At 32.6% G+C, this 13,428-nt stretch overlaps 1 protein-coding gene across 6 annotated transcripts in view; it reads right to left on the bottom strand.

Moving 5' to 3' along the window:
• Positions 1-776: 776 nt before the first annotated feature.
• The window catches only part of LOC127861400 (carbonic anhydrase 2-like), a 29,150-nt gene continuing 16,498 nt past the window's right edge, over positions 777-13,428 (bottom strand). The window contains exons 2-8 of one of the 6 annotated variants that reach the window (XM_052399883.1): positions 10,191-10,220; positions 9,574-9,747; positions 7,491-7,634; positions 6,793-6,885; positions 5,446-5,509; positions 3,090-3,247; positions 777-1,990 (exon numbers count right to left, since the gene is read on the bottom strand). In XM_052399883.1, coding sequence (XP_052255843.1) covers positions 1,736-1,990; positions 3,090-3,247; positions 5,446-5,509; positions 6,793-6,885; positions 7,491-7,634; positions 9,574-9,672 — 813 coding nt within the window. In that variant the 5' untranslated portion in view covers positions 9,673-9,747; positions 10,191-10,220 and the 3' untranslated portion in view covers positions 777-1,735. Of the gene's footprint in view, positions 1,991-3,089; positions 3,248-5,445; positions 5,510-6,792; positions 6,886-7,490; positions 7,640-9,573; positions 9,748-10,190; positions 12,180-13,428 lie in introns of those variants that run through there. The other 5 variants (XM_052399864.1, XM_052399891.1, XM_052399860.1 and 2 more) reach the window with 5 other exon arrangements.

The following is a 13,428-nucleotide window of genomic DNA, read 5'->3' on the forward strand; positions in this document are numbered from 1 at the left end:
ATTTGCATCCACCAGCTAGTTGTGTCGCAATATGTGTAATGGAAAACAATAACACAAGTCAGATGATTCACTAGATGTGATTGGACTCTTGTTAAGCGCCACTTCAATCAAGGCCGAGAAAGCTGGATGGGATTATTCCTCCCTTCTATGACTTCCAACAGCTACACTACGGATTAAAAACAAACGAATATCATTTCATTCGTCCGCATTGACCTGTTTCGCCACTATTTCGTGGCATCCGTTATATGGCCGTGGAACCAACGCTCAGACTGACCTATCATTACGCTCTGACGTGTGAAAACATCAAATTAATGTGCCCAGACAAACTCTGGTTTACGTTCGTATAAACCTTACTTGGTCTGTGTCACATTAACGCAAACTAAAAACTTATGCTTCTGCCCTTGAGGTACTGAGCAACATTCGAAAAAGGGGATATGTAGTTTGTATACTGTATTGTCACTCATTTTATCGTTTCTAATGGCTTTGTTTTTTTCTGGTATGTGTGTGCGTACGTGCGCATGTTTTTAAGAGTATTAAGCACTTGTCTTTATACTTATATTGTGCTGGTATTCTCCCCGTTCTTTCAGATTGGTACCCATTGGTTGTTTGTTTTGTCACTTCATGATATGTAAGGTCCGTTTTCGTAGTTAAGATTGGCATGATAATACTAACTAGCTGTCGCATTCACACATTCATATTCAAATCGTTCACATGTTTGTTATTGTACAGTTGAAACGTCAGACATATAATGAAATATTGCTATACAATTAAAATAATTCTGAAATACATTTAATTGAAATAATTTATACGGTATAATTAATTTCAGATGCTCGATATATAAATAAATGAACATGCTCGCGTATACAAAGATAAAATAATGGCATGTATTTATATAACACGAACATGCATATAATAAAAGACGAATTACGACAGAACGCAGCACTGGAAATGGTGTACGTGACTTTGAATGATGGTAGAAACCCTAAACAGAAATATGCGATAAAACTTTAGAGAATGAAACAAATAAATAGTAACAACATTATGCTTCTTTTTCAGGTGAAAGTTCAGGAAAGTGTATAGCTATTTAAAATTCACAGTTTCATAGTCATAACATAAATAAAGATATTTCCAAATACGTGTTGTTTCTAAAAACAACAACAATGAAGTATAATAACAAGTAGGTTTGTAGAAAGGCCATGGCCACACTTGCAAAATACATGGAAAATATAGATGTTCTGACCACATAAAATAACAAACCGATTTTGTAAAACAAATAGTAAATATAGTATAAGTTTGACAATTAAAAAGGTGTAATTAATTCACGTGCATTGAAACACATAATAATACTTTTTGACAGATATTTGTAAATTATAAAACTCAATAATCTTTTTAATGACGCATAATGGACTAAACATAGCCAAAGGTTACTCAATCAACACGTATTCAAAATAAATCCAATCTTATTTTTATTAAAAACGATCGCTCATATGGAAGTAAATAATATATCCATGCGAAGCAAACATTTAATATACTGCATGTAATTTGCTGGCATCTTTTTGCGCAAAAGCTCGGGGGATACATTGATGTTATGACTTTTGTACTCTGCAATTTGGATGGGTAACTTTTATTCACGCAAGCAGCTTTCAATTGTTATCCTGTTTTTAAAAAGTATTACTCTCAAGTTCTATGCGCGTAGATAGACAAACGGTTTAACAATGAAACTGTATAATTGTTGTTAGAAAGAGAAAAACGGAAGTATACACCATATGCAAACCAAAAACATGCTAAAGAGGAGACGGGTCGGCTGATTGGAGACACCGTCATTTCCGTTTTCTCGTGGGGACGCCATGTCGTATTTCAGGGATGGGTGGCTGGCGTACAGTCGGCGTCGAAACATGCACTGAACGGGCCGGTAGTCATCAGAAATATCCATGAAAACGCCGCCGTCGCTCTTGTCGTTCTCGAAGATGGTTGTACGGAATTCTACCAACTGAATTGTATATCAGCAATCTAATTAAATTGAATCAAATAAAATGTTGCTCATTTGAGTTCAGAGGAAGTCAGTACAAGATCATCTCTGAACAATGTTTCGGTCTTTTATTTAAGCTTTGGAAATGAAAAAGGTTATAAAGCTGGGAAAAAATGTCTGAACGATGATTTTTGACGTTTTTGAGTAGGTATACGCTTAAAAAAGACCTTTATAGTCGAAATCGATATTTTATGTAACGTTCCTTTGTTTAATATAGACACAAAATCTATAATTAAAACACTGAACAACCAATGTTCCAACAAAAACAAACAGAAGAAAAAGATATTGACTACAAGCAGCAGAGGCCTATTCTTACCAGAAAGTTATCTGCTTTCGACCTTAAAGTGACCTGTTCATGTTTTGGTAAGTTGACACAATTGTAAAAAAAATATTTTAGCGAGGAAACAGTAAAACTGAATATTTACCATGCTCTTAAATATCCATTATATGCATACTTTTATGATTTAAAAACCTCAAAATGATTAATCATTTCGAACCCGAAACGATTGAATAATTTTGACAGTTCTGTTGTTATCCTTATATTTTGTGACGTTACAAGACGTGCTTATATAAAGTATTAAATACATTTTTTCTTTCTTAAATTGTAATCATTTTTTATACTGAGTGTCACGTTTATCAATTTAAAGATTTTCATAACAAACTTCAAAACATACCAAAATTTGTGAACAAGTCCCTTAAATTACAACATACTGAAAAAGACATATAAACAATTACAATTATAGTTTACTATATATACATATATGTTGTATATCTTTACTATTTAGACTGTTGAATAATCATTTAAGCCAAGAATATCATCGTATTACATATTACGAATCGATTCCCATACGGTCATTTCTTTTTAATAGAACATATTAAACCCCCCCCCCCTTAAGATATAAGCAGGAAAGAACATCTTGTCCGCCCTCTTGAAAGACATATTAATGGTTGCTAGTTTAGATTGATATCAAAGGGTAAAGTTGTAATGTTCAAACGTGGACATCTACTTAATCAAAAAGAGGCACATTTTGCAAATGTGAATTATTGGATCTATGTTAACCTGTTCCTCTGCTATTTCAATGGTTTCATTGAAAATGGTCCAAGTGACACTTTCGAAGCAAGGGGGTGTGGTCAGACTGCCGTGGTAGCGGTAGTAGTTGGTAAGGCGGGCAGGCATCAGGTCTATCATAGGGATAGAGTTGATATTGATATGCTGATCTGAAATAATTCAATATAATCAGATTCAGTTTTGTGTTGTGATGGATGCATGGAAACTTGTCAAAAAGACACACGATTTAAGTGCAGTCAATGCAAGGAGAGCATGCTTAAAATTAGATATTATATAATGTTAGATAGTTGAAATTGCAGTAAATGATTATTTTTTCAAATGTAAATAACTGTATTCAATTGTGAACGTGTGTCATAGAAACAAACATATAAGCTTTTTAATATATTGCGTTTTTTATGCTAGGGAAATATAGCAACTGACGAATTTTTACAAATAAAAATATTAACTACAAAATATATATCCAAATGAAAATCATTTAAAAAATAATTTAAACGAAATGGCTAATTTTGAAATTCCAGGAGCGTTATTAGTACAAATACCATCCTCGTGTCTTTTATCAAGAGCGAATAATTAAAACATAACAATAAGATTAATTGAAAATGGACACTTAAACACTGAGCCCATGATTTACCATGAAAGAACCAATCTAAATTACCATTAAACTTATTGCTGTAAAATTAAATAAAAATAACCCATCAAGGTATTTGCATTTAGTTCTTCAATTTTCAACAAGCAAATTCATTGAATTGATATCCCCCGCCAATGTGCTTCTAGACACAAAAAATTTCAGAACGGATGGACAACGCCCTTTTACCTTAATGTGTGATATTGACCTTAGCCCCTAGGATTTAGGGTGTTGAATGTGAATCACCGCCAGATGATTGAGAACAACTATGGCATCTTTTTCATGGCTCTGGCTCATGTGTTAATGGAAAAAAAGCTCTTAGCTTATATTAAAAAGCATTTTTTCAAGATACAATATTCCTCCGCCTATGGTGGGGGATAACTATGCACGAGCAACCGAACAACAGTTTTTAAATGTACGCTGATATGAAGTATTTACACATGACAGCTAATTGTATTTTAAGTCAACAGGATATAAAAACAAATTTCAGTTCATGGACATGCATATTAATAAACATATTTTAAACTGAAAAAAGACTAAGTGTGTGTCCGTGCGTGCGTGCTGGCGTACGCGCGTACGTGTGTGTGTGTGATGCCATGTGCAAGTGTTCTACATCATTACAGAACTAACCCGCAATTTACACACATATTTGCATTTAACATCACATGATGGTACTCCAACTATCACAAATTCAAGAAAAATCAATAGTGACTGATTAATCGCTATTCTATGAATCGTTGAGAGAAAAAGGATCTAAAACTAATAAAGGGATTATCACTAATAAACAATAAACCGCTATTCTATTCTGCTCTACCTGGAGCAATGTCATGGAATATTACAACTGCAAGCTGTATTGTCGTAAATGAATTGCACGCGATAGTCGATGATAACTGATTAAAGACTTTCCAATACTTCTGAATAAAGAATATCATTATCTCAAAAGTTTTTTATACTTAAAAGGTGCATATCAAAATGTATAAAATGTATCAAATGTCAAACTAGTATACATGAACATAAAGCATTTTTTATTTTGAATGAATTAGTGATATTATGTTGAATATATGTAGAACATTTCAACGTCTGTGTTATCAGCTAAAAAATCATCATAACAATTAAATCAATACATTGACCAAGCTTTGTCATAGCTTTATGGTGTAAAATATGTTTAAATGCAATTCACCATAAATAATATTCAAAGAGTAAAATTGAAGCAAACAGGCTTAAATACAATACTCGCGAGTGCTAAATCGGTATCTTAGCAACAATTCACACATTATATAAAAGGATAAGTCCAAGCAATGTACGAAATTGTTTTACAAACTTCTATATTTTCGACAACCCTTACCTGATTGAGCTGGAATACAAAATCAAAAAATGAAGAAAAAACTTCATATAGTTAAAACAAAATAAGTCGCTAGTCGTTTAAAGAACAAATAAGAAGACATGTGACGATAAGAACATGCAGTTATATACACTAGGTAAAGCGAGTAAGTAAATGTCAGAATGTCTAATTAATATGACGACGTGTATGAACATTATACTACCTGTTATTAACAATATAATCAAACGGCTAAAAAGTGAAAAAGTCAGTTAAAAGAGAGATTGTTCGCGCGTGTAGAAACAAAAACAAATTAAAGCAAAGCTCTTGATTAGATGTCGGTTTCTGAGTATGTACGTATTTTATCAAACCGTGTTGGTGCTTTAAGCATGGCCTATGCTTACTTTTGAACTGGATTTCGCCAAAATGGTCGATTATTTCTTGGAAATGTTCATTGAATCGCCCAATCTGAAAATATCAAGGCTATAATTGATGTCATTAAAGTACTTCTGTTTAACTATAACCTTCCAAAAAATAAATATAAAGAGTGCACCAGCAGGACCTAAGCCTTTTAATAGAAAGTGGTATTTTATTTATGACAAGAAAGTATAACATTGGACAGCACCTTAAACAAGTCACAATAACATCCGACCACGGTACTCTATCGCTTACAGCCTCAAAAGACAGAATATATAACGATATTAATGGTATGTGTACTACGCTGCATCAACGCAATACAATTGTAAACGTTGAAGTGTAAAAATATTAACAACGTGAAAGTGTCAATGTGAGGAACACTTTCTATACAATTTTAATTATTTTGCTACCAAAAACAAATTCGTTTATATTTAGTATCGATATCGTTTGTTTATTTTAAAGTCGATCGGCAAATATCCCTTGTAATATGTATGACAAAATTAATCGTTTTGATTTATAAGAACATAACAGAACAGAACATATATTTTATTTGATTTGTACATAGTACATCATCATATACACATATTATTATATGACAATTTATAACATCACGTATATCAGTATAATATATAAACACGAATTAATGGACATTTCAATATAACATAACACAGCATGTAAAGAGGATGGTCAGTTTTCGTTAATATTTGTATTTTGGTTTCTAATTGCCAAGCTTTCTTTAATATATTTTGCAAATTCAATCAATACAGATTTGTTTTCAGTTTTCAATAGCTCAATAAATTTGAACATTGATGGTCGTACATAATAATGTTTCTTAATATATTCCTTATGTATATTTCTAAAACAAGGACAAATAAGAGTGAAATGGTAATCGTCTTCAATATCAAGGGAATTACAAAATTGACAGTATCGCTCATTTCTTGGTATTCTATTTCTACCGAATCTACCAGTTTGAACTCTTAAAGAATGTGCAGATAATCTTATTCTAGTGAAAAAGAACTTTAAACTAATTGGCAATACATCTAGATATAGTTCATATGACAGAAAATCTTTACAATTTTGTAACAAATCTAATACACTACTATTTTCAACAGAGCTATGCCAGTCTTGTTTATAAGTTACAATTAATCTTTGTTTAAATATATGTGGAAATACTTTACAATCAAGAGTTTAACCATTTATAAAGCAATCAGCAAGGCCACATGTTTCTAACAGTTTTTTAACATTTGATACCCAAGTATTATAACCTTTTGAACAATCAGATATACTTTGTCGATAAATCGTTTTCATAATAATAAGCTAATAAACATAATTACCTCAAAAAAGAAGCCAAGAACTGCCAGGCCGTCCACTTTGCCAACAGAGGAGGAAAAGTTGCCGTACTTCTTGTTAAAGTGAACGATGTGCATCTGAAAAATAGTGAATCTTAATTACTGATGAATTCACACAAGGTTATATGGCCTTAGCGACTAGTTTGTTTCCTATTATACTAAATGTTGCTGCATATCCTTCATAGTGTGTGAGTATTCTAGGTTAAGTCGACGGCATTTTCGTTACATTCGATCATATTAGCAAAATTAATTTTAACATAGAAATAAAACACGTGAGAATATAACAAATATGTATACAATGAGTACTTTTATCATTACACATGTTTTCTTACATCAGTGGGAAATCACTGTGTATATAACAGCAAAATGATTTTACAAAAAAAGTTTGTATGAAGTCTTTATTAAACAAACCAATTCTGTCGTTTTTCCTTATAAGTGCAAATTTTGCTCGTAGTCTAAAAAAAGTTTTGTGTGCCAAATAATTAGTTTAAAAGCTTTATTACATTATTTTAAAATAAAGTATTTTTCAAATTTAAATAAGAATAATGCTTTCTATTTAAAAGCTTACAAAGCATAGTATTTAAAACATCAAATTAAGTTTGAAATCGTTTGCACTAGCGTTAAAAATTACTTAATAATGTTTATTTATACGTGCACTGGAAAAACAGAACATAATTGCTCACCTCCATGGGGAAGTGACGGCCATTGACTGAGTGCTCTGAGCCCCGCTCATCAACTGCACCCCAGTGGAAATGGAACTGCTCGGCGACAAACGTGGCCCCTAAGCCTCCTCCGGATATCATCATCGTTTTGTCGTTGAGACCCACCTGCACTGAAAAGGACACAAGGGTCGCATCAGATTCGCTCGACAAAAGTTATAACAGAATGACGTGTTTTGCGATTGTTAAATTGACCAGTCCCTTATCTGTCATGTGTATTGTACTATGTAACATCATAACCATCAATCCTAGGTTTATATCATGAAAAAAGAATAGAAAATGGTTTCATAATCAATTTGCATAAAACCTTGGAATACAATCTGACAATTTCAGAAAGTGGATCTGATAAATGTTTTCCAACGGTGTATTTGATGTAAAAGCGAACAACATACAGAAACTTTTTGTTAAGGTTTATCCTGAGATGCCAATAATAATACGTTTTAAAAGTGTATACAAATATCAAAAGTTGAGTTATGAATTATAAAATATTATCAACAGTGTATCGTGAAGAACGCCGTTCGATAAAGCTGTCAATTTAACAGAGCTACGTCTTTGGATAAGCCATTTCATCGTCATAATACAATATTTGTTTCTGTAAACATATTTACCCGTGTATGATTATCAAACGTCTCGTATTTACATTGTATCATGTTCGTCGTTTGTTTCGTCTTTTGCTATCTTTGGTAAGTCATTCGTTTGGTCGTATATTTATTCATACAATTATTAAGTTAGTTAGTTGTTCAGTACATTTCAGATTAGAGAATGATTTTGTGTTGACAAGTATAACATGAAACAAATTGTTTTAAAATCAAATTATGTCAATTTATGCTTGATAAATCGATAGAACAGGTTCATTTTTATGTCAAGAGTACATTGCATTATGCTCTAAACTATTGTGAAGTATAGTTTTGAAGAAATTATATTATTAGCATCATAATAATTTCAGTGACCATGTGTTTGGTAAATCTAGATTTAAAAAGTGTATGCTATTTTTTTCAGTTAGCAAATGTCATACGTCATATATAATACTGAATACTGAACAAATTAGCATATCATATGTAGGGCATCAACCCTTTCTCAGATTGACACAATTACAAAGTTAAAAAGTTAAGAAAAATTATTTTTCTTAAACCTCTGAGGTTGTTGTCATTATTGAACTATGTGCATATTAAACGGTTGCATTTGCCACAACAGCATGGAATGTTCGCACTGATGTTAATCTAGAAATGGACCATACATATTGTTTCTGAAAATATTGCTGCGAAAAAAACGTATAGTTCAACCATACTCGCAATCGGACGCAATTTGTTCGCCTAACTCCAGGTTTGTCCTTCTTTATATGCGAAATTTTACATATGGACTTGTTTATTGTTATGTTATTTTCTTTCTATGCCTGGACGTTTCTTGGCTAGTAGAGAAAACTTGTTTGTTAGATTTTTTTCACGTAATTTGGTCATCTAGTTTAATTTTTACCTTCTACTTAAGACATTGTGAACGTTGATTAATTATCTAAAATCATTTGGTTCCGAGCACCGCGGATAAAGCTAATCAAATCAATAAAAGTTCAAACATAGTAGGTTTACTGTGTATATAATTGAAATGTTAACTCTTTTGATCGCTGACGAAGTGTGTTGTACTATGTATACATATTATGACTATGCTTTTGGTTAACTAATGTAAGCTTGTGTCAGTTTTTGTATTCGTCTCTTCAGTGTATTTGGAGGAAATACAATTGTATACATAATTGTTCATGCACTGTCAGCGGCCGACGTTACCGCTCCTAGTATTATAAATGATGCAATCAAAGCAAGAAAACTTAAGTTTGCTCGTTCAAGTATGTATAAAATAAATTACGATGAAAAAGAATAAGTACATATTTAAAACACCGGTATACGCGTTGTTTTCAATCGTTTTTACGAGTTTTAAGTTCTGATGACGCAACAAAAAAGATATATCAATGCGAAAACTCTTATCAACATCTCCGATGTGTACAGATAGAGTACGAATAAAAACACAGAATAAAGTACATTATACGGTAAACACTCACCCGTGTGCCCGTTATTCTCGAGCCTAAAAAAGAGATTTGAGACCCGGTCATATCCGGAGAAGACAAGTGGTGAGAGGTAAGTCTGGTCCACGACAACATCTCGGGTCTGCAGGTCGATAGGAGACTGACGTATGCCTCCGCAGTGCGGATAGTCCAGGTGCCAATGGTCTGCGCCTGCAGGGATTCGATTATAAAAAATGTGGTAAAACGGGTTGCTATGGAATCATTCATTGTTGATAGAGCGAGGTAAACGAGTTGCTTAAGCTTTTGTATAGCGAAAATGATATAAATAAGTGCAAGTTTAACCAGTATAACTTAACAAAGAATAACTTAATTGAACATACATTACACAACTCAAACGGTTATTAAATACAGTACAAGTCTGACAGTTCTGCGCTGTTTAGTTGTATACCAACACAGAAGTGCATGTATTCGAATATTCGCACACTAGAAATTATCCGTAAACAAACGAATGAAAGTTCGACATAAAACAAAATAAAACACATCAATCGGGTTTACGACAAATCAGTTCTATTAACAATAAGCAACGTTTTTCTTGTATATGTAGTATTTTAAAATTTAAAAATTACTTGCAAATAAAAATTATGTTTAGTTACCCAGTGAACCTTTGTACGTCCAGAAATTCCCTACAAAGACGAGGAAACAAGTAAAACATAACAAAACATAAACTGTATGTTTTTTTAAACTATACATGTTTATCGTCATCCAAACAATATGAGTAATCGTAAGTATAAAATAAATACGTCTTTTGATTAATAAATAATTGATATGACGATGAATATTAAAATGATATTATGCGCATTGTACAGTATATGCTATGCTTATATGTCTATCGCAACCGTTGTTTATTTTTAGTGTTTTCATTTCATATACAATTATATTTGTTAATGCAACATCAACATACTAAAACAATATCCCGGAAAGAGAAAACTAATGTATTTGAATATACACCGTTCGTAAGTTTTGAAAACTTACGGCAGAAATGATTCGATGTACGATGTGAATCTAAATTTTGTTATAGTGCAGATTCGTTCATGCAACACACGAAAACTAACTCCGATCCTAATAAAAAGACACTTCCGCTCGGCTTAGAGGACTGTACAGTCATGTAAAATATCGAAATAATATATATTTTTATAAACAATTGGTAGCAAGATGAGTTGCAGATAACTGGTTAGTTACCACATTTTAACTAACTCTTTTGACCTGTTAATTCTATTCAGCTCAATTCAACAGTGAAAAATGCCCATAATATCACTTAATTATAAATATGGATGCACTGAAATAATGTGTAGTTCTAATGCATGCAAGATAACATGTGAAAACACATGGAACCTATTCTAACGCAATACTTAAAAAAAAATCTAATATCTCAGTTATGAGCACAGATATTTATTTATAATTTATAATAAAAGTGACAATTTGACAACATTCTGTGAAAGCTTAAAATCATTCATCGGTGACGATCGTACGTTTTAGCGGGTTAGTAGCCTGCAACATTAGCGCTCCTGAATATTCGCATAAGTCATATTGTTTGTGTTGTAAGAACCCACTTAGAATGATAAAATTTGATTAAATTGTATCCGATTTCACCATTTTCTTTTCAAAAGAAGATGAAACTTTATCTAGCTCACTTAAAAAAGCATCCGGTCGTCACGTCATTTACCTTAGTAAACCTTTACTGTTCTTTATCATATTCGAAAAGTAAACTATACATAATCATATTCATTTATTAGTATTGATGATCAATTATCTTTTAGAAAATAATAAAGACGTCTGCACGGCTGCAATCAAAGCGACCTTAGGAAAGTAATGACATCGTAAAGGGGTTCTATTTGTACTTTTATCTGAAAATCTAAAAAAAATGTATCAGCATTATTTTATCTAATTATTACTATGAAGATAAATGAATGTAAACGCTCATCGACTTTCCAAACTTAAATTCAAATATTGTTTAATAAGACATGATTGCGTTTTGGATGTAATTCAAAGAATAAGGCCGTCACTTTATAAACAATCAATGGACCGGAACGATACTTGAAAATGATCTGTAAGTCATGTAGGTAGACTCATACACAACCAATCAGGTAAGTATCTAAACCTCTTGAAACGGAATGCCGGGCGTACGGACGGACAGGGCTTTATGCCTTTACGACAGGGCTATACGGCTGCCTCATGCCACCCTACCGAGGGCATACAAAGCATATGTTTATGAACAAATATTTCCTATTCAAAATTATCATAACTCTATTATGTACAATAAAATTCCAGCTTTTTGATTTGAATCGCTAAAATTGCATCAAACATGAGTACTGGATTATACAGTAAGTTCATTATGCAATTGAAGATTATTGCTGAAGGCCACATACTTAATACACAACATGACTCAATACTCTTATCAGTAAGGCAATCTTAGTGCAATTTTAATAGATATAATCTCAGGCTTCGCTCCAATGCAAATCCAAAACTTTTTTCACAATGAAAGGAAATATGCGTAAATTGTTTAATCGGTCGAATCATATTAAGGTTTCATTTGAATAAAAAGACAAACATATTTGTAGCAAATAAGTGTATCGTGAAGAGTGTTTGTTATTGTGATTGATTTCTATTAAGGCGCTATATGTCATTTCAACGGTGCTAAAATTGATTATTTCGAAATTTATATCAAATATCAATTGCATCTCAATAATTGACTAAGTAAAATAGAAAGACATGTTATTGAATAACTCAAATAACAGTCGTTTTCTTGTCAAACTCACCTGAACTTGAAATAGTAAAATATCTTATTATTTATCAGTAATATTAAAACCAGCTATACCAGGGCAACTATTGGTTTTCGGTGATTTTCTTCTAACATTTCTATGAAACCTTAAACAAAGACGCAAAGAAACACGAAAGGTGTCGATTATAACACCATTATCATTTATTGTTGAAATAACTACACTCAGGCGATTTGATTGAGACCATTAATGTGTGTGTGTGTGTGTGTGTGTGTGTGTGTGTGTGTGTGTGTGTGTGTGTGTGTGTGTGTGTGTGTGTGTGTGTGTGTGTGTGTGTGTGTGTGTGTGTGTGTGTGTGTGTGTGTGTGTGTGTGTGTGTGTGTGTGTGTGTGTGTGTGTGTGTGTGTGTGTGTGTGTGTGTGTGTGTGTGTGTGTGTGTGTGTGTGTGTGTGTGTGTGTGTGTGTGTGTGTGTGTGTGTGTGTGTGTGTGTGTGTGTGTGTGTGTGTGTGTGTGTGTGTGTGTGTGTGTGTGTGTGTGTGTGTGTGTGTGTGTGTGTGTGTGTGTGTGTGTGTGTGCGCGCGCGCGCGAATCGTTCAATCCATCCTATTGCTTGTACGCAGATTCAAACTTCATTGCGAGAGGACCTATCGACTCTGTGATAGCATATGTTTAACATAAGCAATGTTTTCAAAACTAAATTAATTCGTTTGTGAATTTTATGTTTATCACCTAAATAACATTATAGTTCGCCGAACAAATGTGTCATGTATACAATCATGTTCTATTCGGTTTATAGTATTTTCCCCTTTAAAACAGACGAGCAATATGTAGAAATATTTTCTTCCCGTTGAAACGCTCTCTGTGTTCTTTATTTTGAGCATGACATCATAATTTTCGATTTTCGAAAGTGGTTTTATTACTTCGTCTTTAATCATTGATGGAATTAAAAGGAAATTAAAACAATCAAATATTAGGCGGATTAACATATATTAGTTTGCAGCTTTACAACTAACTGAAATCCACAAAATTGAACCTTAAAAGGTTAACATTGAGTAATTATATGACCTCATTTTTTAAGCAAATTTGTTGAAACTTTTGAAAGTAAAAATGAAA

This window comes from Dreissena polymorpha, chromosome 1, assembly GCF_020536995.1.
Source record: "Dreissena polymorpha isolate Duluth1 chromosome 1, UMN_Dpol_1.0, whole genome shotgun sequence".
Classification (NCBI taxonomy): Eukaryota; Metazoa; Mollusca; class Bivalvia; order Myida; family Dreissenidae; genus Dreissena; species Dreissena polymorpha.